The sequence below is a fragment of the Aspergillus karnatakaensis genome (assembly GCF_047715665.1).
Source record: "Aspergillus karnatakaensis strain CBS 102800 unplaced genomic scaffold BJY04scaffold_19, whole genome shotgun sequence".
Taxonomy (NCBI): Eukaryota; Fungi; Ascomycota; class Eurotiomycetes; order Eurotiales; family Aspergillaceae; genus Aspergillus; species Aspergillus karnatakaensis.
Window position 1 is genome coordinate 355,269 of NW_027395731.1, and position 24,878 is coordinate 380,146.

At 52.4% G+C, this 24,878-nt stretch overlaps 10 protein-coding genes across 10 annotated transcripts; 4 read left to right on the plus strand and 6 right to left on the minus strand.

Annotated features, from left to right (window-relative positions):
* Positions 1 to 245: 245 nt before the first annotated feature.
* Positions 246 to 2,539, plus strand: BJY04DRAFT_227097 (sugar porter family MFS transporter; the record flags this gene model as incomplete). The annotated part of the gene is made up of 3 exons (XM_073718557.1): positions 246 to 1,775; positions 1,822 to 2,092; positions 2,151 to 2,539. Exons 1-3 carry the CDS (start codon positions 780 to 782, stop codon positions 2,537 to 2,539), a joined length of 1,656 nt encoding a protein of 551 aa, XP_073572260.1. The 5' UTR covers positions 246 to 779.
* A 1,775-nt stretch (positions 2,540 to 4,314) lies between these two features.
* On the plus strand, positions 4,315 to 5,910 carry BJY04DRAFT_227104 (uncharacterized protein; the record flags this gene model as incomplete). Its single annotated transcript, XM_073718559.1, has 2 exons — positions 4,315 to 5,544; positions 5,617 to 5,910. 2 exons carry the CDS (start codon positions 4,315 to 4,317, stop codon positions 5,833 to 5,835), a joined length of 1,449 nt encoding a protein of 482 aa, XP_073572261.1. The 3' UTR covers positions 5,836 to 5,910.
* Positions 5,911 to 6,687: 777 nt separating this feature from the next.
* On the plus strand, positions 6,688 to 7,091 carry BJY04DRAFT_217359 (uncharacterized protein; the record flags this gene model as incomplete). Its single annotated transcript, XM_073716011.1, has 2 exons — positions 6,688 to 6,821; positions 6,962 to 7,091. The coding sequence occupies 2 exons, from the start codon at positions 6,688 to 6,690 to the stop codon at positions 7,089 to 7,091; spliced, it is 264 nt and encodes an 87-aa protein (XP_073572262.1).
* A 1,287-nt stretch (positions 7,092 to 8,378) lies between these two features.
* Positions 8,379 to 10,274, minus strand: BJY04DRAFT_217360 (nucleobase cation symporter-1 family protein; the record flags this gene model as incomplete). Its single annotated transcript, XM_073716012.1, has 4 exons — positions 8,379 to 9,050; positions 9,132 to 9,932; positions 10,009 to 10,112; positions 10,157 to 10,274. The coding sequence occupies 4 exons, from the start codon at positions 10,272 to 10,274 to the stop codon at positions 8,379 to 8,381; spliced, it is 1,695 nt and encodes a 564-aa protein (XP_073572263.1).
* A 3,572-nt stretch (positions 10,275 to 13,846) lies between these two features.
* Positions 13,847 to 15,631, minus strand: BJY04DRAFT_41432 (dimethyladenosine transferase). Its single transcript, XM_073720329.1, has 2 exons — positions 14,966 to 15,631; positions 13,847 to 14,877 (listed from the first exon to the last, which is right to left on the minus strand). Exons 1-2 carry the CDS (start codon positions 15,395 to 15,397, stop codon positions 14,104 to 14,106), a joined length of 1,206 nt encoding a protein of 401 aa, XP_073572264.1. The 5' UTR covers positions 15,398 to 15,631; the 3' UTR covers positions 13,847 to 14,103.
* BJY04DRAFT_41431 (uncharacterized protein) lies at positions 15,632 to 17,735 on the minus strand. Its single transcript, XM_073720328.1, has one exon. It carries the CDS (start codon positions 17,673 to 17,675, stop codon positions 15,867 to 15,869), a length of 1,809 nt encoding a protein of 602 aa, XP_073572265.1. The 5' UTR covers positions 17,676 to 17,735; the 3' UTR covers positions 15,632 to 15,866.
* Positions 17,736 to 17,816: 81 nt separating this feature from the next.
* BJY04DRAFT_187104 (uncharacterized protein) lies at positions 17,817 to 19,146 on the minus strand. Its single transcript, XM_073710990.1, has one exon. The coding sequence runs from the start codon at positions 18,875 to 18,877 to the stop codon at positions 17,876 to 17,878; it is 1,002 nt and encodes a 333-aa protein (XP_073572266.1). The 5' UTR covers positions 18,878 to 19,146; the 3' UTR covers positions 17,817 to 17,875.
* Positions 19,147 to 19,215: 69 nt separating this feature from the next.
* On the minus strand, positions 19,216 to 20,506 carry BJY04DRAFT_187106 (TIM-barrel enzyme family protein). The gene is made up of 2 exons (XM_073710991.1): positions 20,279 to 20,506; positions 19,216 to 20,187 (listed from the first exon to the last, which is right to left on the minus strand). The coding sequence occupies exons 1-2, from the start codon at positions 20,364 to 20,366 to the stop codon at positions 19,433 to 19,435; spliced, it is 843 nt and encodes a 280-aa protein (XP_073572267.1). The 5' UTR covers positions 20,367 to 20,506; the 3' UTR covers positions 19,216 to 19,432.
* Positions 20,507 to 20,847: 341 nt separating this feature from the next.
* On the plus strand, positions 20,848 to 22,281 carry BJY04DRAFT_187107 (Tm-1-like ATP-binding domain-containing protein; the record flags this gene model as incomplete). Its single annotated transcript, XM_073710992.1, has 1 exon — positions 20,848 to 22,281. One exon carries the CDS (start codon positions 20,848 to 20,850, stop codon positions 22,279 to 22,281), a length of 1,434 nt encoding a protein of 477 aa, XP_073572268.1.
* Positions 22,282 to 22,381: 100 nt separating this feature from the next.
* Positions 22,382 to 24,332, minus strand: BJY04DRAFT_217366 (uncharacterized protein; the record flags this gene model as incomplete). The annotated part of the gene is made up of 3 exons (XM_073716013.1): positions 22,382 to 22,846; positions 22,893 to 23,747; positions 24,099 to 24,332. The coding sequence occupies 3 exons, from the start codon at positions 24,330 to 24,332 to the stop codon at positions 22,382 to 22,384; spliced, it is 1,554 nt and encodes a 517-aa protein (XP_073572269.1).
* Between the last annotated feature and the right edge of the window lie 546 nt (positions 24,333 to 24,878).

The following is a 24,878-nucleotide window of genomic DNA, read 5'->3' on the forward strand; positions in this document are numbered from 1 at the left end:
CCGCATTTCTCTCCCTGTCCCTTCCGGCCCTCCCGAACGTGGATGGATGACACCGCTTCAGTCATGGAATGTCAGGCTGGCTGTCAGTCTTTGTCATTCCGGTATGCCACATGGTTGTGTTCAAGGGACTGGTAGTGGTGACTGTTGTAGACAATAGTACTAATCTTTTTGATCCTGCGGCTCAACTCCAAGCCACAGCCAAGGCCGAGTGCCGTCATCGACTCACTCATAGGCATGCCGACTCGACGGCTTCTTCGGCTTCGGAGAACATCGTCACAGCTTGGCTTGGCTCCTGAATCCTGACCTGATCATTCCTAGCGTCTACGCCACCAACGTATCTCTTCCCCGGCTCCCTCGGCCGGACCCTAGTTCCCTTCTGTGGTTTGCCATCCGGCCGCTCTTTGTACGCTCTTCTACCAATTAGCATGATTACTGATCTGGTCGCCCATGACCAGATCCCTGTCATGGGGTGCCAGATTGCCACTCTTGAGTCTTCAGTGACGGAAGAGTCTTCTCGCGGAGTCTCCGTATGGAGAGATCGGGGTGGAAGTCGCTACCACTCTCGCTGGCTGATGACACTCGTCCATCGCTTTCCAGAATTCTCCACTGTGCCAGACTGCAACACTGTTCCGGCCTGTGGACCTGCTTACGTTGGGTCATTTTCCCGCGCGACTGGCTTATAAAAAGGGAAGGCATCCTGCACATCCCCAGAATCTCTTGCTCCCCAGTCCCTTTCTACTCATCTTCTTTCTTCTTGACTACCACTCATCTTCTACACCATGGGCGTTGAAAGTTCCGCTCATCATGGGGAGTCCATTACTCCGGCTCCCCAGCCCAACCAATACCCCAACCAGTACTCCAGCCAGGAGACAATGGCAAGCCAGAAGCCTGCTGAGATCGGTGTTGACACCCCGGTTCCCCGGATCACTCTCCGTGCTACCGTCATGGGTCTGTTCGTCTCGATGGGTGGTCTCCTTTTCGGATACGATACTGGTCAGATCTCTGGATTCCAAGAAATGGACAACTTCCTTCAGCGTTATGGCGAACTTCAAGACGACGGCTCCTACTCTTTCAGCCACGTCCGCTCCGGTCTCATCGTCAGTTTGCTGTCCATTGGTACACTCATTGGTGCTCTCTGCGGTGCTCCTCTCGCCGACAAACTCGGCCGCAAGTGGTCCATCACTGTCTGGTGTATGATCCTCATCGTCGGCTTGATCGTCCAGATCTCTGCTCCTGATGGCAACTGGGTTCAATTCGCCATGGGTCGTTGGACCACTGGTCTCGGTGTCGGTGGTTGCTCCCTGCTTGTCCCTATGTACCAAGGAGAGAGTGCCCCTAAGCACGTCCGTGGTGCCATGATCAGTTCATACCAGCTGTTCGTCACACTCGGTATCTTCCTGGCGTACTGCATCAACCTCGGTACCGAGACTATGGATGGTACCGCTCAATGGCGAATCACCCTTGGCCTGACCTTCCTTTTCGCTCTTATCCTTGGTCTCGGAATGGCCATGTTCCCTGAGAGCCCTCGTTACGACTACCGCCACGGCCGCATCGACACTGCTCGTCAGACCATGGCTCGTCTTTATGGAGTGCCCGAGAACCACCGTGTCATTATCCGCGAGCTTGGTGAGATTCAGGCTCAGCTTGATGCCGAATCTGGCGACCAAGGCTGGACTGAATTCCTCACTGCTCCTCGCATGGGCTACCGTCTTCTTCTTGGTGTTGTCCTCCAGGCTCTGCAACAGCTTACCGGTGCCAACTACTTCTTCTACTACGTGAGTCGTCAACCTCGAAACTCAATGCAAAAGCTAACAACCACAGGGAACCACCATTTTCCAAGGTGCCGGTATCTCCAACAGCTTCATCACCCAAGTCATCCTTGGCGGTGTCAATTTCGGAACCACTTTTGGCGGTCTCTACATTGTCGAGAACTACGGCCGCCGCAAGTCTCTTATCACCGGTGCTATTCTCATGTTCATCATGTTCATGATCTTCGCTTCGATCGGTCACTTCATGCTCGATGTCCAAACCCCGCAGAACACCCCCGGCCCCGGCAAGGGCATGGTGGTTGTCGCCTGCTTCTTCGTTCTCTGTAAGCCCTCCCTTTTTTGTCTAAATCTCTTTGTGATCAATACTAATCCATACTATAGTCTACGCCACAACCTGGGGCCCTATGATTTGGGCAATCGTTGCCGAGCTCTTCCCTTCAAAGTACAGAGCAAAGGGCATGGCTCTTGCTACTGCGTCCAACTGGCTGTGGAACTTCCTGATCGGATTCTTCACTCCCTTCATCACCGGTGCGATTGATTTCGCGTATGGCTACGTTTTCGCCGGATGTCTTTTCGCCGCTGTGCTTGTTGTCTACTTCTTCGTTATCGAGGGTAAGGGACGCACACTTGAAGAATTGGACTGGATGTACGTGAACAAGGTCAAGCCGTGGCAGAGCAGCAACTTTGAGATGCCGGACTTCCACTCTCATACTTGGGATGAGGGACGCAGGAAGGAGGGTGAGAAGGCTGTTCATGCGGAGAATGCGTGATTGTCTTTTTATTTTCTTTGATACCTCATTTTTCTTGTGCATGCTTGAATGTCTTTGGCCTGGTGTCGGGGAATCTTGTATATATTGCATTGGTGATTAGGGGATGGCTGCATATAGATTCAGAAAAATTTACTTTTCTTTCTTCACATTTTTGGCCGCTAGAATCTTCACCTACCGTAGTGTAAGCAGTAGCAAATTCGGGTACGGATGTTCTCTGCGCCATAGACAGCGGCACTCACAAATGCTATATGCGATCCTTCCAAGTTCTGAACCTAGGTCTTCCCTGGTCCTCGCTGATTGAACCGCAGAGCTACAAATCAAAAATTATAGTCTCAAATTCTCCACGAAAGAGGGCATACATGTGTCAGGGCCGTTCCAACGAAGCCTACATCACTACGCCAATCTCGCACCATCACCACCTTCTCTCCAGACCTTCGAACCTTCCCCAATCTACCAGATCATCTAACTCACCTTCACTCCTCCAGTAACAATTCCCTTCACAAGCCCAAGAAGAGTGAAGAACCTCCTAGCGAACGTCCATAAAACCCCCCATCCTCCTGCTCCAAGGTTGGATCCGTCTCTTCTTCCTTCATTACCCTCGTCATGTGTCTCTCTTTTTTCCACTTGTCTTGAACGGTTTCCCGGAGTACTCGGACCCTGAGTTGAATCTATCTACACTTTAACAATTGTCTTACTCCAGGGCAGGGGGTTACGCTGGTGACTAGTGAAGATAGTCAAGGGCGCATAAGTAATGCTTTAAGATCCTGTCGCATACGAAGATTGTTTATCTACTTGTAGTCAACTATGTGTCAAATATAAGGCTCTCCTTCGCAAGTACTTAAGCAAGCATATACAACTAGAGGACTAATCTCGATTTATTTATCTTAAAGATCACAATATCATGCAGTAGTTACCAAGTCCCGCCGATAAAGCCCAGGACTGATTGTAGCAGCCCTCTAACACTACCTGGACTGAAATGATGCAGAATCCGCCCATGCTGCAAAACATATGGGCTCCTTAGGGTGAGTATATAGCGTAACGCCAGGGCGAAAAAGCATAACGTGTATCTTGTAGAGCACAAGATTCCGCCTGAAAACAGAGCAGTCGAGGCTCTGTCTGATTTCTCTCCTCTCATCTATGGGTGACGAATAAGGCATCCCCGGGCTCAAGTCGTTTGGTCAAAGAGTCGTCTGTTACAGCCTTCTTTGTTGCGAACAATAGACTCTGAAAGGCGTTCTAGCCCACTAAATCGATTAAAGCTTTGTGCAATCTCGAATCCGGGCACTCTTGACACCAGGCTCGCAAGGGTCTTCTTTGTGTCAAAACCCTTTGCTGCATTTTCTCGTGCAACCCAGGTTTTTATAAAAAAACGAGAGACCCCAAGCGCCGCTTGAACCTCTCCAAATTCCATTTTCCCAACATCACCGTACAATTTACCTAGCAAGTCAAACAGAACCGACACCATGATTCGAATCATAGGGCTGGCCATCCTACTGGCCTGGGCGTTTACGTCCTCCCACCTCGGTCTTGCCATCGAGTACATGGTGGGCCGAACCGGCGAGCATTTGATGAGCCATGTCGAAGTGCTCGTCCGCCTGGTCTTCAGCATCATCGGCCTCGGCAGACACAGCGTCGACCTCGCTCTTGGAATGCGCCACCTGACCTTCGTCCAAATCCTGACCAGGATCTCGACTCAAATTGCTGGCTCCGCGCTGCCTGCACGTGCGAAAATCGCAGGGGACAATGCATCCTCGACGGGCATGTACGATGACACCATGTCCGCGTGGTTCTTCTACCTTGCGCTGTTCAAGTATCTCGCTCTAGTCGTGCATATTGTCTCCTTCGACGTCCTTTACACGTCGACTTCAACGCCCCGAGCCCCAAATATCCAGCCAAACGACTGCACAGTGATCATCCCCATTGAGGACCCGGAGAACCCCGTCTTCGCAGAATGCCTGCAGTCCTGCCTCACCAACGAGCCGGCTCTCATCATGATCGTCACAACCGGCGAAGAAGTGACCGTCGCCATGAAAAAGGCTGTCGCCCGCTACCAGCAGCAATACACGCACACCAAGATCTCCGTCAAAACATCAAGCCACACCGGCCGCCGCAATCAAATCGCATACGGTCTCGAGTACGCCAAAACCAAGATCACCATCTTGATGGACGAGCACGTTGCCTGGCCATCCGCACGCTTTCTCCCAGCTCTCATCGCCCCCTTCGAAGACCGCCGGGTGGGTATTGTCGGCACGAACAAGCGCGCCCGCCGCACAGACGGAAACTACATCTTCAACGCCCTCGGTGCAATGGAGCTCGAGCGGCAGTGCTTCGATGAGCGCGGCGCAAACGCCATCGACGGCGGCGTCTTTATCGTCTCGGACCTCACCTCCGCTCACAGAACGAGGATTGTCACCGAAGATTCCTTCCTTGACGCCCTCACAAACAAGCGCTTCTTCTTCGGCACCTTCGCGCCCCTCTCCACAGACGCAGACAGCTTCATCACCCGCTGGACTCTCGCATGCGGGTACTCGGCCAAGATCCAGTCCTCTTCCGACGCATGCATCGAGACCGTCCTTCCACCAAACTACATCGCCCGCTGCATCGAGCAATCCCGCACATCCTGGAGAACCAGCTTCGCATACCTATTCTCCATTGGCCCTCGTCTCTGGACGCACCCATGGTCCTTCTACGCACTGCACCTCTCATCCGTCTTCAACCTTGCCCTGTTGTACGACGGCGTGCTGATCTACACCCTGTCCACCTCCCCGATGGCCCGCGAACTTAACGCCCTCTCCTACCTAATCCGATGGATGCTCGTCACTAAACTCGCGAAGCTAATTCCCTATTTCGTCTCCCACCCGCAGGACCTCCTGATGCTTCCCGCCGTGCTGGCCTTCGGCTACATCCACAGCCTGATAAAAATCTACGCGGGCCTGACATTCTTCATCACGACTACAGACCCGAACACGCGGAAGATCTACCCCGAGCCCTCGGGATGGTCGTCTGTTGGTGGAATGGGGATGGGGATGGGCATGAATGTGGGATTAGGGATCAAGTATCCTTCTTCACCGGGTCAGGCGTCCGCGTCGGGATCTGGGTCCAAGGCTGCGGTGAGATCTAGGAGTAGGATTCGCGGGGATGATTGGGATTCGCCGGGTGGGAATCTGTCGCCGCCGCAGCCGAGGGGGCGGGGGCGGCCGAGGAGTGAGACGCCGCTGCAGAGTGTTGAGGAGGATGTGTATGCTTCTCCTGGGAAGAGGGGTGCGAAGCCGAGGGGGAGGCCGAAGAAGAAGTGAGGGAGGAGTCAAAAGGAGGTTGAGGAGGGTCTGGCCCAGGGGATCGGGGAGAGGTGTCGGATTCCTTGAGAGTCAAGATTCTATTCTTTGTTTTGTTTCGTCTCTTTGGTCCTGAAGTCTTGTTTCCTTTCGGTGTAGTTTGCTTTGTTCGGCGTTTCTGGTCTTTCTTGGTATAGATTTGGGTTGGTTTTGTAAGTAGTTTCATGGTCTATACAGTAGACGTATAGAGATAGAACTGAGTTTATTCGAGTGTCTAGGGCATGTCCACTTACCGATTGCTGTAGAATAGGGAACCTCTGCAGCCAAAGAACAAATCATAGAGTGATTATGCAGCAGCATCTTGCTCAAGTCTGCGCGTCAGTACCGGAACTATTTGGAGGCATGCAAAGCTTAACCACGCACACCAGGAAATCATTCGACAATAAGACAACAACTTGATATGATATCATCCAAGATGACTCCTCCCATCCGCCCAGTGCGGGAGAAAGCTTAAATGAGGGACAAACTCGTGGCAGCCCACGGATGCGATCTCCGGCCGGGCAGGAATGCGGGAATCAGTATAGGGTTCCAACTCTCCCTTGGGCTTGTGACCAGCGCAGTCACCACCCAACAGTCACGAGAAAGAAGTAGCGGTGACCTTGCCACTCTGGTGAGCGCACAGATGATCGGCTCGTGTGCAACCTTTAGCTTCACCTTGGCTGCATATCACTTCTTGGCCCACCTCATAATCCTCCCTTTTCTACCCCAGACCCTCCTCCGCATTTCTCTCTCTCCAATTCCTCTTTGACATATTCTGCAGACTGCTACAGTACAGCTACAGGCAAGCTATACTCTACCCAGAATACTACCACCATGCCTCGCCAAAACCCCGTCCATCTCGTCTTCGAACGCATCCACCGCCGCTTCCTCCTCGTCAAGCTCCGTCGCGATCTGCGCCGGTCGCCTCTTTTCAGGTCGCCGGCGCCGGAGCCCGAGCTTCCTGCTTTGTGAGTGCGAGCTCCAGGCGATCTTTGGTTTGTTCTCGTTCGAAGCGCCCTCGTTCCGATATTGCATGCGATCACCACCGTACACAATCGCTCAATTACCGACCGTTTACAATCCCCCTCTCTGAAACCGCGTCGCGCAGGGGTACACCGGATGGCGTCTCTCGTTTCTACCCTTCGCTCGTCGACTGCGTGGACGCCGGCGAACCCACCGGCCCCCTCAGCACTCTCGTTCAAAGTCGTCGAAGATTCATGACACAGTACCAAGCATAATCAGTCTTGTGCAACCCGACGGGCCTTTTAATACGGACAGGGCCAGCCGAGTCGCTTTGAACCGCCTATACCGATGTCGCAGGGGTTTAATTGTGACTGTACTCTACCGACGGAATATAATGGAAAGGCACCAGAGATGGGCTTCTCGTGGCGACGACCCCACGTCGCTTCTATACCACTATCGCTGGAATGTACCGTCTTGGTTGCGCGCGCGCGATTACTCTGGAAAATGCGATTGAGCGTCTTGACAACTCAGCGCGACCACCTTGGAGGGAAATACAATCTCATTCACGTTCCTGCCCTCGGAATGTGGTGGAGGTTTGAGCACATAATATCGACATCGACGCAGGCGAGATCTTCTTGGTGATGGATCTGCGCGCTGCATAGATTGACCTGCGATCTATTCCTTGGTATTGCTCTGCCTCGACCATTGTTATCCCTCCCTCCAGTTGGACATTGCCACCTCTTTGATGTGGACAATCCTTCTCATACGACATCGGATGTTGGACTAGCTTCGCCGTTCCATATAGGACATTGATCTAGATATACCCTTCCACTCGGACGCATCGACAGCTCAATCCAGCTTAGGTCTGGTTGTTCGAGTTGCATGGCTAACGTGCTCATTCGCGCGATTCATGTCGCCAATATGATTTGCGTTGTTGCTTGTTCACTTGCACACGAAGTTGAGTGATCGATGTCCGGACCAAAAAACTGTCAACAATCACAACCGAGACAGGACAATCTGTTGAAATCTTATCAACGCGCTTATCACGACCAGCAGTGGCGTCCGGCCTCTCCGACGGAGTCTCCGCTAGAGAGTCTTATCTCCTCTCCAGTGGCGTTCTTGGTGTGGGGAGTTGGAGAAGATATGCGGACGAGCTCTTGGGAGTTGGAGTAGATTTAGATTACCCGGGGCGCAGTTTCTGGGGTTATCACATTTCCACTCTGTTAGCCAATCCTGTCTTTTTGATTAGTCTGCGAGATGAATCATTAGGCTGTTTTTGGTTGCGCATTTCGGCCCGACCTGGTGGTACGCTATTAGCAGTGAATCAATATCTCAAGCCTCATCTACGATCAGCATCTTGATTCGTGTATGTGGTAGGTTTGAGATGGGTGTATTGTCTGTAATCAACCTCGCCAGTCTATCCGAATTTCCCGGTTTCTGAACGGGGATCACTCAATCGATAGTATACGTAGTGGAAGAATGTACTTGGTAGTCGAACCATAGTTCAAACTGATTCGCTCAAATTGATTAAATCCTCCCATAGATCTTCATAATATCACAGCTCAAACCTCCCGAACCCCAAACCCAACGCTCTTCTCATCCTCCGCAGGACCATCCTGGAAACCCCTCCGAATCCCCTCCACCGTCTCCCCCTCAAAGAACCCCTCTCGATCCGCCATACTCTCAAACCCAGTGCCCCCCTCCTCCTCCCTCCCAGGCGGATAAACCGGCACAGGAAAAACAAGCGTAAGAACATAATACAAAAGACACCCCATCGAGAAACTCAACAAAAAGCCCAGCTTGTACATATTCTTACTCGCCTGATTCACCGCATCGGGATCAAGACTGCCTGCGATCCCGTGGATCGTAAACGCCACGCCCCCAATCCACGCGGCGATCGCGCGGAGATTCCACCCGTGGTAGTAGGAGTATGGGGTTCCGGGATCTTTGGTGTACAGCGAGGGGATGTGGAAGTTTCCGCGGCGGATGAGCCAGTAGTCCACCACCATGATGCCGCAGGTTGGCATGAGGAAGACGGTGTAGGAGCCGAGGAAGGTGAGGAAGGATTGCGCCGAGGAGATGATCTTCCAGGGAACGCAGAGGGGGGCCATGAGCGCGCAGAAGACCTGGCCTCGCACAATATTAATGTAGCGGGGGAGGAGGCCTGAGATGTCGGCGCCCACGGGGAGAGAGTTTGTTCCGGCGTTAGTTGCGATGATGGCGAGGACCATGCCCTGAACAGTCAGTATATGCCTTACTAAACCAGGGAATAGAGAATTCGGTGCTGAAGAGGAAGGTCCAGGGATAACACTCACAAGACTAGCAAAAAACATCCCCGCCCTCGCCTGCGGTCCCCAATACTGCGTCAAAATCTCATCGTACAAATCCCACACATTCCAAAAGCTCTTGCCTAGAAACTGCGTCGTCGCGCTCGTAGTCGCACAGCTCACAAACATCACCAGAACCTTGGAAATCAGAATACCCAGCGACTGCGACCACGTCGCCTGCGACGGCCTCGTCGCGTACCGCGAGACATCGGGCTGATTGACTAAAATCGGACACAACGCACCCATCACCGAGTTGATCGCCTGGATCATCGGCCACACCAGCGCCGACCCATGCAGCTCGACCTGCCCGTCGAACGCGAAATCCCCAAGCGACCCCCCATTCATGTGAACCGCCCACCCTAGCACGCCCAGCAGCGCGACAGTAGTATACACAGCCTTGACAACAAACAAATGCCGCAGGACAGTCGGATGCACAAACATCACCCCGAACTGGACGATCCAGAAGACGAAAAATGCCAGCAGATCCCGACTCACGATCCCCGCGTTTGCGGGTAGCGTGTTTGGGAGATTCACCCAGCTATCGCCGAAGATCGCTCGGAGGCACACGGAGGTGATCATGCCGCCGTAGTAGGACTGCGTGGCGAAGTAGATGATTGCGACGGAGGCGCGCACGATGACGAAGAGCTTGGAGCCGCCGATTCCGCTGGAAGCGCGCACGTAGACCGGGTAGCCGACGTGGTAGCGGGTTGCGCCGCGCGAGTTGAGGATGACGATGATGGAGAGGATGAAGGAGCCGATGACGGCGGCGAGGATGCAGTGCCACCATCGCTGTGGTTTGTTAGCATGCTGGAGAAGGGAGGGTGTAGCTGGCGACGGAACGAGGAAAAGGAAAAGGGGTATGTACCAGGCCTAGACTAACGAGGGTCGCGCCGAGATTATAGCTGGAGGGGGAGAAGGTTGTGGTGAGGTAGTAGGTGAAGAAGTGGAGGACGTTCCATGTTCGGTGTTCTATCTTGTCAGCGTCATCACATACTCGATAGATTCAGACTCACCTGGTGGTGTTGGCAATAAATCCTCGTTAAAGTAGGCAGCACCCTCCTCTGGAGCGTCCTTTGTTTGAATGTATTTCTTCGCCTTAGCGAATCTGGAGCGGAGGGTAGGTTGGTTCATGGTGGAAGCTGGAAGTGGGACTCAGGAGTCAACCCCCGGTCACAGGCTGGGGAATGGGTCTCATATAAACCCACCAGGTTATCTATCTCCAGAACTAGTAAACTACCCCAAGGCCGTTGGTTATCTTGGCCCCAGCCAAGGGCTGATTCTTGATAGGAGGCTCCGATGATAGCGGCGGGAGATCCGGTCGGCTTATCTCTCCAATTCCTGGGGTACAGTCATGGATTGACCTCGAGACCAAAGGTGAATTAAGCTTTATATCTGCAGATGCACTTTAATATTAATCAGGCATATCTGAGGAAATTTCCACGTGGTTGAAAGTAATCTAGGGCTTCCGGAGTCTCCGACTGGCCTGACTTGGCACCATGTCCCCATCTTGATAAGACTCATTTTCATACGGGCTGTCTGTCTTCTGAAGCCTGTTCAAGGTAATACAGAAGACTAGGGTGCATTTAACCTTTTACTCGAGTCTGTTATCTTCATCATCTCATGTCCTGGCGCCATCTCTCTATTCAAATTCCCCTAGATATACATGGGAGACAATCGTGGCATTATTCACCCCCAAAGAATGGGATCACCATACTTGCGAGCAACGGATTACTGATGGAAAGGGTATCTTTGATGTCCTCGATCTTGCCTTTGTTCAGGGTAAATCACATCGCATGATACAAATCAACTTTCTCGCGACGGCCGTAGATAGGGGACAGACCTGGATCCACACTGCTTTTGTCTGAGTGGTTCGTACTCTGATTCAACGAGGATTTTCTAGTATCATACGCCAATTAATTTCCTAGAATCATAGACATGCATGGCCCTGCTGTTATCATCAAGTGCGGATACTCCTAGGGGATGTTTGCAGCCTTGGGGCCAGATACCTCGCTGGAAGGTCTCTGGGGTGTAGTAAGCACGACATTGTAGCCTTCAACATGCCAGAACCGCTGCCACGCATTTTTGGAATCATATTATGTCCCTACTAGCCCGTTGTGCGCGCTCTGGCACTCTGTAATATCCGAACCGTCGCCTCCTAGCGACAGGAAGGTCAGGCAATTATGCACAGTAAACGGCAGCCTTGGAACGGGCTCAGCGTCTTGAACAATGTGCCTATAGCTTTGTACCTTGGCTGTCGTCTATTTATGCAAGGTCTTGAGGGAAGAAGAAGCTATCGAGTAGTGAGGCGACTAGGCGCGTTCCTAACCGTTATTAGATGACACATATCTGGCTCAAGAGAAAGGAATCATTCTATAGAAGCATGGTGTTTACACCGGCGTTCTATGTCTCCACGTTGGGAGGTGAGTCTCTCGTTCCACAGCCGCGGAGGCACCGCTTGCAAGGCGCAAGCCAGCCACACCCTCTGTAATCGAACCGGAGATGTAATCTCACCACTATCTAGCAGGATCGGACGATCCGCAGGCGGAAGCACTGACATTAATTTTGTTTGTTTCTTGGGCCTATCTCTGGCATGCTGGGCGGCCGTAGAAACGAGCACTCATGGCGCAGCACTGAAGGGAATGATTGTATTGCTCAATTAGAAAAATTACTTGGAAACAACCGGCATGCTAAGAATATGCCTCTCAAAGCAGGCAATCCGATGGTTATACAATTATTCGGGTGCTATTTGACAAGCTCTTCTACCTTCGGGTCTCCACGAAGTCTGCAGCCTTATACTAATATATCCGCCATAATAGGATCTACAGATGGTGAATAAAATTTGTCTCAGTCCTAAGGCCAGACAAATGGATTTGGCAGAAGGTGATGACACGGTATCCCGACTCGATCTGCTACGACGGGCCGAGTTCGCGAACAGAGCCCTAAGTTACCAAAGAGTATAAAAAACATCACAACTACAACCCATGCGTTGAAAGCACATTCCTATGTACACATGGCACGCAAAATAATAGATCCATGACAATCTAAGTCCTAAACGAGCGTAAGCTTGCAATAAATGCAAATATCGGACCATCTGAACCAAACCAAACTCAAATGCTGAACAAAACCCGAATATAGCCTCCCAAGGAAATGCGTAATTTCCTGAAATCAAAACTCATAACAAAAGAAAGATAGGAAACTAAGTCCCCCGGCGTAGCATCTCGTCAAGCTCGACAGTCATGGCCAGAATGGATGGCTGTCGGTTAAGCGTGTCCGTGATTGGGTAGCCGAGGAAACATGTCTTATATCACGCTAGATCAGCGAAAGGCACGTCACGTCTTGACACAAGCGTAAGTATGCAAGCGCCACACGGTTCCAAAAGGCGTAGTCTGAGGTCAGAATGAGTAACATCTTCGAATTAGCAGCGAGCATCTTGACTGGTGCGGGTAGATCGGCTGGCAGGCTTGGATTAACGTTTTGGCTGATCTTCAGGGGCTTGACAGTATCTGGGACCACGCAGCGTAGTTCTCAAGTGTTATGCTGGGCAAGTATTGTAAGGCTGATGACCGTGGGGTTTGAAGGATGAGAGGCCTGTAGATGGGGTTTGAAGTCATGACTAGGGTAGAAATGAGGGTATATATAATTTTACAAACAAAAAGATTGGGTTGATTATCAATCATGTTTCTTCATCTCCAAGGCCCTTTCTCTAGTTTTGAGTTTACAATGGCTCTACATACTCTCTGACTATGTTTGATGAAGATATAATGGGATGAACAGAGGCCAGGTTTCGAAAACAGACTCTAACCATAGCAAAGACCCCCTGGAATCAATTCGCTTTGTATGACCGGTGAACCATTCTTTGGAATGTCCCAGAGTGAGACTCTTGTGCTCATCAGGCGAATAGTAGAGTTGTGCAGTGCAAGGGAGGCATGGCAGCACAGAGACAGCAGGCAGACGACAAAGCTGAATTGACCTGGATCGTTATTTTATCTTCTCTTATATGCCTCCCAGTAATCATCCCAGTCGCAGCAATGGCTATGAGCCTTGATAGTGGGAGCTCAGGCGCTGTGGTTGATGGTACATTCACACAGACTGCATTGAGTATACAGAACGATATACTTCGAGTTGGGATGTCAGCTGACTTTCTTTGTTGCGCGTCTACATAGGCTGTCATGCAAATAACAATATTATTGTTAGAAACGAACAGAACAGCGGTCGAGCTGTTTATCTGGTGGGAGACTTGGAGAGTATGCTGGGTGGGTGTTGGGTTGTCCTTTGGCGAGTTGATGGGGCCTCCGCACCTGCACCGCTTGAACGGGTATAACTGCGCCTCAACCTTGTCGCCGGCATCAACTCCAGTCGACAATGGGATTGTTCCAGTATAAGCAGCGCTGTATACTACTAATGGTATGTGTTGGCGTTCCCTTGGCTACATGATGAGCTCTACTTGCCATTGGGTTCATTTACTGCTGATTGCGTTCTCTAGCTACCCCAAGTCGACGACTCGAAAGAATCCCATTCTAAGCGGACATTATTTCATTTGATCGTTCTCCGCTGCCATAAACAAGCGAAGGGTACATAATCTACGCTACAAGCACCGTGGACTACTACATCAAGGCTACTGACCCTCGGGGCTTGTCGGTTGCGCCAGGATACTGACTTTGGGATTTGAAAAGACGAACACAGAACTGAAGATTGTATCGAGACTGTGTCATTAACTTGCAAACATTATCTAACGCTGAAGGGATATAAAAGTGTACTTTTAATCGTCATGAGTCTATAGGTGGCGGATTGCTTCGAGGTATGTATGTGGCAGCGTACGGTGCCTGGCCGGATGAGTGACCGGCGCGTGCGGGAGCCTCGAGAGCCAATGCAGGATGGCAAGTGCATGTCTCTGCTGCCGGCGAGAAGGACTGAGGTGGTCTTGTCCATCGTAACGGAACATATCTGACTAGCTGTCTGCTCATGAGAAGTGAATTCCCTCAGTATTACACTGGTGCAGCAACCTCAAGAAGTCATTCTCATCGCACTTCTGCGCACGCGCAGACGTCAACCCCGTTTCCTCAAGTATGCGCTCAATCTTGAGACGGATCAGCTTCGTAACCAACGCTCTCGACACCTGGTTTCCAGCAACAGAGATAATCGGTCCGCTCGCGACAGCCGCCGCATTGGTATTCGCACCACTCCCCTCTCCCATGAAGATATCCACGTCGTCCTCGTCCTGAATCGGTCCGCTCTCCTCCATCCCCTCCATCTCAACATCCTCCTCCTTCGCAGCCTCGATCTTCTCCGGAAAGTTCACCTTCCCCGTAAGCAGATCCACATCACCCGGTAAGACCTTCTCCGGATGCATAGCAGCCCAAGTAATCCAATTCCGCTCAATCAGCTGCCTAATCTTCGTCGCCATAAACCCCGCACGTAACGTCTTGTTCTTCCGGACAAAGCAGATACGCAGCATCCCATCCCATTCGTCCCAGCTTATCTCCGGCTTGCCTGGTTTCGGCTCGATGCGCACAACCGACGACTCGACTTGCGGGGGCGGGCGGAAGTTGTTGCGGCCGACTTTCATGATGTGTGACACTTTCGAGAAGAATTGGACGTTTACGGATAACCGGGAATATAGAGCGTCGCCGGGGCGGGCGATCAGGCGCAGGGCGAATTCGCGCTGGACCATGAGGACGCACATTTTGGGGGGGTTGGGCATGGCGAGGAGTTTGAAGATCAGCGGGGAGGAAATCTATCAGAGGAGAATTTGTTAGCAGGCATTCAATCACATCGGAGCTTCCTCTCTGCCTCTCTCCTCTCCCAACTCCAGGGAAACCAACCTGGTAAGGCGTGTTACTGATGACAACCTGAAACTCCGGCAACTTGGACAGATCCGTCTTGATGAAATCCCCCAGCACTATCTGCAACTTCTTCTCTTGCGGTGTGCCCTGCACCTTCTTCGTCAATTCCGCCGCCATGCGCGGATCCAACTCAACAGCCACGACCCGCTTCGCTTTCTCCAGAATGCGACTCGTCAGTATACCGGGACCGGGACCGACTTCCAGAACAGTATGACTCGGGTTCACGTTCGCCTTGTCCACGATATTGTCTGCAATGGCGCCATTCTTGAGAATATGCTGCCCAATGTCCGTATTGAATTTGAAGATTGTGGAGCCAGCTTTTGAGAGGGCGCCGGAGGAGCCCTTTCCGGCGGGCTTCTGGTAGGGTGAGGAGGAGGCACGGTTGCCTTTTTTGCGGTCGACTTTGCCCATTGTGTGAGAGAGGTTATGGTTGGGGTTGGGGTGTGGTGGTGCGGAGAGAAATGGAGGTCAACAACCTTTTGCGACTTTTTTTCTTATCGCTGGACGGCTAATCGGTGGGGGACCGTATCACGTGCAGCAATAAGTTTGGGATGCCTTAACTACCTGGTGGCTTGTGCCTTAGGTGTCGGGTTGACGCCGAGCCGAGGTACAGCTAGGATGACATCGAGAGGGTTTGTAGAGGTCGATCGATCTTCCTCTCGACATATTGTTGCGTGGAGCTTGGATTTTCTTTGTCTGCACATTGGCCAATCTGGAAATTTGTGGAGCCAACAGCGTGCGAGTCGCGCTATACCATTATATATATCCGACCGAAACCGAAATTAACTGGCTCATATGGCAGCCTGGTGTATACCACCCACCCAGAGCGACTTCAAAAGATATTAGACAGCTGAACCGAATGCCCTCTCACTCCAGCCCATCAATCAATCTCCAACGGAAAACTAAACCAGTCCTCACTCCAATCCCTCCCCTTACTCGGCCAAAGCGAGCGAAACACCTCTATCGCAGGAACGCTCCTCATCCAGTTATCCGGATCCTTCACCATATCCCGATAACTATCTCGTTTCTTGTCAACACTCCGATGAACAAAGACCCCGTCCACCGAGCGAAACACCTCCCAGGTGAGTTCCATAAACACATGCTCGAATGCAGTGAGCTCGTTGGGCTGGGTGTAGTTTTTCACGACCTTCACCTTAAGACTCTGCAGGAGGGAGTCTGGCGAACAATCCCCCGAGACAAGCGAGAAGATTGACCGTACGAGCGGCTCGTCAACGGCGAGATTGATGAGATGGCTTTTGGTATCCTTTGTGGTAGGTGTGCAGTCGAGGTCGAGGTCGAGGCGGGCGAGAGAGGGGATGTTCAGGGAGCGGTAGATGGCCACTTCTGCTTTATTGCCTTGTGTGCGAGGGATTTGGATCGCCAAGTGGCGCAAACGCGGGCAATGAGCGCGGATATCTTTGATGAGGTATGGGGCGACATGCGGACCGAGTCGAGGTCGTTCCTCCGTCGGACGGGAGAAAAGAAGACCGAGTTTCTTGAGTGTCGGACCGTGGTGCTCTAGCGGGAGGGAGATGGGTTGTTCGGCGAGGTAGCCGGTGATCAAGAGGCTCTCGAGGGGAGGGAGTCGACAGAGAAGGGTATCGGGGTGCTTATCTAGACCCTCGACGACGCCGAGCCGCCGGCGGGGAATGATTCCTTGTTCGAAGTGCAGGACGAGGGATTTGAGAGAGGTTAAGTTGTAGGTGCCGATTTTCGAGAGCAGGTGGGAGCTGAGTTTGCTGCGGAGTTGGAATGTCGTTAGGTTGGTGAATGGGACGTGGTCGTTCCATTTCTGTATGTTTTCTAGCAAGGGGTTGCAGAGGGCCAAGGAGCGAAGAGAATTCGATGGAGATGGAAGCTCGGAGAGCAAGTCTTCGCTCGGGTGTGATGAGTCGTGATTTGAGCGATTCTGGTACCTATAGTCGATGCAGACTTCTCTGAGACTCGGGGCGAGTCCAGCCGCTAGACAGAGCACAGCACGCTCAGTAAAAAACTTCCCACTGTCTGTATCACTCATTGCTACACGAATACTTGACAGAGAGGGCGAGGTCGCTAGAGTACGTTGATACGCATCATATCCCTCGGGTAGGGGCGTCGATGAATACCGGTATCCCTCCCTGATGAATCTCAGATGAAGAGAACACTTGGGGAGCGCGCTGTGAAGGGTCACCAGTAAAGATGGTGGAAAGTCACCGGCTGCGACCCAGAATAAGTCTCTGAGCGCTGGCAACTTGCGAAGAAAGTCGGGCAATGCTCCCCAAGCAGTCGGCTCGAAGGAAATGGGCTGCTGGTCCCGATCATAGAACGAACCTATGTACCGTGTTGACAAGTCGGTCCAGTCGTCTTCGCCTTGGAAGCTTGGTTGTTGGTAAATGGGGAGCTCAGAATTGCCGTCAGGTCGTGCGGGTGTTTTCCAAGGCGGTCGTATCCCCGCAATACTCAGGCGCTGTACGTATGAATGTGCTTTGTTGCGTTGGAGGATCTGCTCCCAGTAGTCGAGGAGGAGGTGGAGTACCCCGTTGGAGTAGCTATGCAAGTGGATGTTTTTGAAGCGGTGTCGGTTCACGAGAGAGCAGCAATACTTGCTTGCGAGAGCAAATGCATGCAGACTGGGTAGATGATCGGCCGCAAGGTAGTCGCCTACGGCGAAGAGGATCTCAGGAGGGAGACATAGCAAGGTCGGAGTCATGGTTGTGGTGGAGTGAGGAGTAAGAGAGTGGCATGGATGATGGAGTCGAGACCATTGACCAAGGAGCACTAACTAAGTCACAAAAGGCAAAGCTCTTAAAATAGCTCAGATCGGCGATCATTTACCTATCAATTTAACTCGATATCGTCAACGCAGAACTGCAATATGTACAACGAAAGGAAAGGGTATAAGTTTCACTATCAAATCTTCTCATAAGCATATTTCCGTGGCTCATTACTCTCCTCAGGAATCTCCTGCATCGCCGGCAACTCAGCAGGGAATACTTTCTGCACGTTATCACCAGCACCACGCAACGGATGGTAGGTATCCGCCGGTAGCTCTGCAGCAAACGTCTTCCCACCAGCCTGGTCTTGTCGATGGTAAGGCTGATACTGCTGTGGCTGATACGGCTGAAACTGATGCTGATGCTGATGCTGGCTCTGCGGCTGCGACTGCGACTGCGACGAAGAAACCGACTCCGACCGGGACATCTGCGACGGCGACCTGGGAACCTGATACGAAAACCTCCTGAGCCCAGGTGAAGCCGGTCCCGGCCCAACAGGACCAACGGCCTCAGTCCCATACGTGCTGGTTCGATCGGCAGGATTGAACGTTCTAAGCCTTCCATCCTCATCCACAGCCCCTTGTAGCACGCCTTTATCCAACAGCTCCGCCTTCTTGATAAAGCGATCAACTAACACCTTTGTCGAGCTCTTCATCTGGCCCTTGACAAACGAAATCATCGCCTTGTTACACTCAATCACCACCTCCTGATATAGATACAGTCCCTGATGCGGAACGCTCACGTCGCTCGGATGAATCCCCGCATTCGGATCGGGTGGTTCACCCGATTGGCTTCCGACGATGCGATAGACCGCGCGCACATCAACGCCCATGGGCGCATACGTATGCGTTACGATCCCCCACGGCTCGTCGTGGAAACATCCCCTGAAGCTAATTTTGCCGGAGCCGAAGCGACCCATTCCGGGGATGTACTGCACGCGCTCGCTGATTTCGTACCATGTTGAGTAGTATTCGTCGGCTGGGGCGTCGCGCGGGGCTTTTATCGGGTTGTGTGAAAGGACGAGGGGGTTGAGGGTGATGATTTCGCCGTGACTGTGGAGGATGTCGAGGGCGAGGTCGCGGGGGACGTTGGTGGGGATCGGCGTGGTGACGGTATAGGTTTCTTTTCGTCGCAGCATCGTGGTGGCTGAGTGTAGTAGTGAGAGATGAAGACTGAAAAGAAATCTCAGTCAGATTCGATCGCAATGCGATGCGATGACCCCCCATAAGCAATAAGCGGGGTGTCAGCTTCAGCTCTCGGCCAGACTGGCAGACTCAGCCCCAGCTCAACCAGTGTAGGGGAACTTGGGAAGCCGCTTACACTGGCCAAGAAGACTTAAAATATAGACCAATAGGCTATATCGTGCGCTAGTGATCACTAATCGCCAATCGCTTGTTTTCTGCTGGAGTCGCCTTATGGCCCGCTCGGTTGGGTTGGGCATCCTGGGGCCACTTTATTCTTAGCGGCCTTGCTGTTGAAGAACTGTCGATTGTCGGCGTATTGCATTCCGAATACGCTTTCATGAAGATTTCTACCTTCACTGCGATCAGATCAGCGCCCTTGGATTTCTGCTGCCTATTCTCAGATTCAATACTCTGTACACTCTGTGCCACATGGCATATTCTCCGACCCCAAGCCTCAGCTCCAATGAATGGATCCAGACTGACATTGAGCACTGACAAGAATCACTCCTCTACTGCTCCCCCAATGGAATCCCCTTGAACTCCCTCGTAACATCCCTAATTGCCGTCTCAACAGGAACCCTTTCCATCGAACTTGCGCCAAAAAAGCCATGCAACCCCCTCACCCTCGCAAGCACAAACCTCGCATCCTCCGGCCCAGCAATCGGCCCCCCGTGACACAGCACAATCACATCCTCACGAACCTCCACAGCCGCATCCCGAATCTCCTGAATAAGCTTCACACACTCCTCCAAACTCTTCCCCGTCTTCGCCCCAATCGTCCCGGACGTCGTAAGCCCCATATGCGCAACCAGAATATCCGCCCCCGCCCCCGCCATATCCCGCGCCTGGCTTGCATCAAAAACATACGGCGCCGTGAGCAACCCCAACCCACTCGCAGCCCGCACCATCTCAACCTCAAGCCCAAACCCCATCCCCGTCTCCTCGAGATTCTCCCGAAACACACCATCGATTAGCCCGACGGTCGGGAAATTCTGCACCCCCGCGAACCCCATGTCCTTTAACTGTGCTAGGAACCGCGGGATGTCGCGGAAGGGATCCGTCCCGCAGACGCCCGCGAGGACAGGCGTTTTCTGGACGATAGGCAGGACCTCAGAGGCCATGCTGATGACTACGTCGTTGGCGTTGCTGTAGGGCATGAGCCCGGCTAGGGAGCCGCGACCGGCCATGCGGAAGCGGCCGCTGTTGTAGATGATTATTAGGTCTGCGTCCCCTGACTCGGTGGATTTGGCAGAGAGACCGGTTCCTGGGTTGCTGTTAGAGTATTATTTACCATTGTGGTTCCCCACGAGAGGGATATTTTGGTCGTTTTGGTCGTTGTGGTGAGGGGTACATACCGGCGCCCGCACCAACGATGGGCTTGCCATTGGCGATTTGGTCGCGGAGGTTTTTGAGGATCTCCGGGCGGGAACTTGGAGGTGACATGGTAGGTGTTTCTTTCTTGCAGACAAGGTAAAAGGCGCACGGTGGCTCGTTTGGCGCGACGGAAAGAAAGTCTGGGGCTTTTGGTGTTGTGGTCTACCTACGTAATTGTGTGGTGCCGCTTTTAAGGTGGGGAGGAGTGCTGGACAGGGTGGCTTGGCCGGCTTTACACGCTCTCTACTTCATGGGGAGATCGACTATAAAGTCAGATCCCCGAATCCATGTAGATCTGGTTATCTATGTCCAGAATTGTAGTCTTTGAGATAGAGCCTTGAACCGAAAATTCGGGCTACGAGCCAGGGGATCGACCGCCGGCGTGATGTTTGTTGCTTAGAGCAGATGTAGTCATTTGTTCGTCTCGTTAGAAGCATCCAGATACTCTGTGACTCGATCCTACCGGTATATCTATATATTGGGACAACTTCAAGAACAAGGGTGAAGCATAGAGCGGCACCCCGCCAGCAGCAAGAAGAATGAAATCATCATGCATATCGATCCAGCTTCAGCTGCGGGGAACTCCAACCACAACAAAAACACCGTCCAACTCTCATCAGCAGCTCAAAAGCCCACAGCTCAGCTCATTCTACCTGGACCCGAAATCATGCCGCACATTCTCCTCCTCGGCACTTTGGACACAAAACTCGCCGAGACCCTCTACGTTTACGAACAACTCCAAGCGCAAGCAAAACAATTCTCCACCCCGCTCCAAATAACCCTCATCGACTGCGGTCGAGAAAACACTCAACACGATGCAATCACAATCTCCCACAAAGACCTCGTCGCAAAATACGCCCCTGCCGACGGCCCACTCCCGAACCTCTCAAACACCTCCCGCGGCGAGGTAATCGGGTTCCTTACGACATGCGTAACAAGATGCGTTACCGATCGACTAAGTACAACCTCGGACTCAAGCCCTATCCACGGAATCATCGGCACAGGAGGAAGTGGAGGGACGAGTCTGATTTCTGCAGTCATGCGGAATGCCGCCCCGATCGGATTGCCCAAGTTGATTGTCAGCACGATTGCCTCGGGCGACACGAGCTCCCTGGTTGCTGAGTGTGATATCACGCTTATGTACTCTGTTGTTGACATCGCGGGGACGAATGAGTTGCTGAAGGAGGTGTTGGGGAATGCCGCGGGGGCGATCTGGGGCATGGCGAACGTGTACGAGAGACGGATTGCAGCAAGACAAAGCTCTCCAGGGCGTGACGAAGAGGGAAAAAATAGGAAAACGAGGGTTGGGATAACCATGTTCGGCGTTACAACACCCTGCGTCGACGCTATTCGCCGGCACCTAGAGGAGAAGTATAGTGTGGAAGTGTATGTCTTTCACGCAACAGGTCACGGCGGCAAAGCGATGGAGCGTCTTGTGTCGGAGAATCATCTTGATGCGATCCTTGATATTACGACTACCGAGATCGCGGACTACATTGCCGGAGGGAATATGGCTTGTGCAGCGGACAGGCTTGAAGCGACGCTGAAACGCGGAATTCCGAACATCATCTCCCTGGGTGCGACGGATATGGTCAATTTTGGGGCTAGAGAGAGTGTTCCAGAGAAATACAAAGGGAGGCGGTTGGAGGTGCATAACCCGAGCGTGACGCTGATGAGGACGGAAAAGGCAGAGGGGGTGAGGATTGCCGAGTTTATTGTCGAAAAGATCAAAAGGTTTGCGAAGGAGGAACGGATGGTCGAGGTTTGGTTTCCTGAGGGAGGGATTAGTATCATGAGTAAAGCTGGTGGTGCTTTTGAAGATAGAGAGGTGGACAAGGCGCTTTTTGAGGCGTTGAAGGAAGGGTTGAAAGACACGAGGGTTCGGATTGTGTCCAAGAGGGAGGATGTTAATGATGAGCAGTTCGCAATTGATGTTGCGGAGAGGCTGATGGGACTTGTGAAGGAGGTCCAGGAATGTATCTGAAAGAAAGACTGTATGATTTACTGGATCCTCTAGAATCAAGCTATACCAAACACCCGTATATCCACCACTACTGCTGACGGGACACCAGCTCCCACATCTGTCAGACATATCGCAAGAGAAATCCATACCCCTCAACAGCAGCTTTCCATCCTTCAGAGTCCGGGTTCACACTAAGATCACAAATGTGAGGAGCACCCTCGACAAGCACCATCTTCGCCTCGACCCCCGAACGCAGAAGGGCTTCATAGGTTCTCTGCAACTGCTTCCAAGGGATCAGATCATCGTTGGTTCCATGAATCAAGAATGTCGGCGTGTGATAGTTGCCTCGATCAACCTGGGCGCGCGGGCTGACTCGAATAATCTCGTTCAAAGACGGCTGGGGCAAGGCATGCCAATCTTGAACATGCCAGCCTTCGCTTAGACGCTTGCTTGGAAGACCGCTTAGGATGATCGGGAGAGTTTGGGCTTTCCAGTTTATGTGCAAGACTATGCGACACCGGGGGTCGGTGCGTATGCGTGGGTCAGATAGAGGCTCCCAGGCACCCACGACTCCGTAGTTGGTGATCTATGGAAACACTGTTAGAGATATTGTCGTTGTTGAAATAATTTACTAAAGATCCAGCGAATTGCATAAAGCTATCCGTCATGGGCGTGTCGCATAGCCGTTGGTCAATGGGATCACCAGGCTGTACGGAGATGCATACTCGACCGGCAGCCTCCAGGCCCAGGCATGCGATTTTCTTAATTCCACGGAAGTTCTCCGCGTAGTGCACGATGTGGTTGAACGCTCGATAGATATGTTTACCTTCCATGGTCCCGGAGTCCGGGTGAGTTAAGATCTCTTCGCAGCGGCGGCTCCCGGTCAGTGTATCGAAACGCCAGAATAGCCGGTCCGCTTTGCTGCCATTGCGCCCCTGCAGAGACAAATTCCCAGTGGACATTTCCAACGGAGCACTGGTGCGGCCAGCGGAGGTTGGCGGGAGCTGAGTGGTGATGGAAAACGACCACGAAGGCTGACTGTCATGCGTGCGCGTCAGAGTGAGAATTATATCCTCTGCAGAATCGATGCCAATTAAAGAATTCATGGCCAGGTCTTGGACCACCATTACAAAGGTGGTAGCGGTCGTGTCGCCTTGCATGAACAGCGCAGCGCGAGCAACGACTTCGAAGTATAGGGAGGCGGGTGCCAAGGACTGGCCAGCCATAACGTGGCCGCGAAGCATGGTCTTGAACCGATCGCTTTGATGCCGGATGCGGAAAACGCCATTTAGCCTCTTCTCATCGTTGTAATGCAGGAACGTTATAAGCTGCTGGAGACTAGCATCGGGGGTGGCAGCGGGTGAGGGGGGTACAATCTCGCTCCCACCTCGGCTGCCAGCAAAGCCCAGCCAGTGTCGGGACTTTTCGAACTGGTACGGTGGGAGACGGACAGAATTGTGTTGGATAGCCTGCCTTTCACAGATATACTGTAGTATCAACCAGTGAGTCGAGAGTATTGACCGCTGTAAGTTGAGGTGACAAGAGCAGATGCCTTCGGGGTTCTTTCAGATAGCCTTTAACAAGCTGAATGACAGACGATCCCCGCTTGACCTCAAGGAACGTGCTCTTGGGAAATCTGTCCTCTATCCTCTCTATGGCCTTCTGGAAGGAAACCGACCCCCTAGTGTGAGTCCCAGGCAAGCGAACATCAGGAGTCTCAGCGGTCCCCGAGCACAATTCAATGTGAACCCGGGGCTTGCCTCATTCCAGTAACCTCAAAATCACTGTGAGATGGGGCAACAAGGGCTCCGTCAACGAGAATGAAACCCGTGCGTTACCTCGAGTCTTTTGCTGCGAATGGGTCCCGATTCATCGAATGTCGGGTTCTCCACGAGGATCCTCTCCAGAGCATCCACATCCTTTCTGGAACCGACAACAACGTGTTTGTTGGGCCCATTGTAACAAACGATTTCAAGATTGCCAGGAGCTGCTCGGAGGAGGTTTGAGACGGTCTGGACATCCGTCTGCAGATAGAGCATTGAGCCTCGCTCGGGTCCCCAATGCCTGGTCATAATCGCTGCTCTCTCACATACGAGTGTCAGGGCATCGGGTAATGATAGCACTCCTGAGACACAAAAAGCTGTCAGCTGCCCGAAGCTGTGTGAGTGTTTCCCCCCTTATCTGTTACTTTTCTTTTTCCCTTTCTTTCTTCTGCAGTTTTCCTAGCCTTCTTCGAGTCCTCTTCATGGACTGACCATTCAAAGCATTCCTCCGCAGCGCGCTAGCCGCTGCAGCAATCCACTTCTCGCAGCCGCTTTTCAACAACCTCGGCGTCGACAAGGGATGCACAATTTTTGCGGGTTTAACCTTTGCTTGCTTCTTCGGCATTCTCATTCTCTGGACATTCGGGGCCAGGCTCAGGGCAATGAGCACATTTGCCCAGGTGTATTGAAAGGTCTTAGGGTGGATCGTGTGATGGAACGCGAGGGAGTATGTGGAGACCTCGGCTCGTTGGTTGGTATGGGTCGTTGGGAGGGCATTCGTGGGAGGTTTGGAGGTTTGCAGGGTGGCTGATACAAGGGGTGGCTGAGATTGACTGAATCATTTGGACTTGTAGG

Coding starts and splice junctions, on each gene's coding strand:
- BJY04DRAFT_41432 (XM_073720329.1), bottom strand. CDS start 15,397: ATGGGCAAAGTCGACCGCAAAAAAGGCAACCGTGCCTCCTCCTCACCC. Junction 14,878..14,965: donor TCAGTAACACGCCTTACCAG/GTTGGTTTCCCT, acceptor CTCCTCTGATAG/ATTTCCTCCCCGCTGATCTT.
- BJY04DRAFT_41431 (XM_073720328.1), bottom strand. CDS start 17,675: ATGACTCCGACCTTGCTATGTCTCCCTCCTGAGATCCTCTTCGCCGTA.
- BJY04DRAFT_187104 (XM_073710990.1), bottom strand. CDS start 18,877: ATGCTGCGACGAAAAGAAACCTATACCGTCACCACGCCGATCCCCACC.
- BJY04DRAFT_187106 (XM_073710991.1), bottom strand. CDS start 20,366: ATGTCACCTCCAAGTTCCCGCCCGGAGATCCTCAAAAACCTCCGCGAC. Junction 20,188..20,278: donor CATCGTTGGTGCGGGCGCCG/GTATGTACCCCT, acceptor ACAGCAACCCAG/GAACCGGTCTCTCTGCCAAA.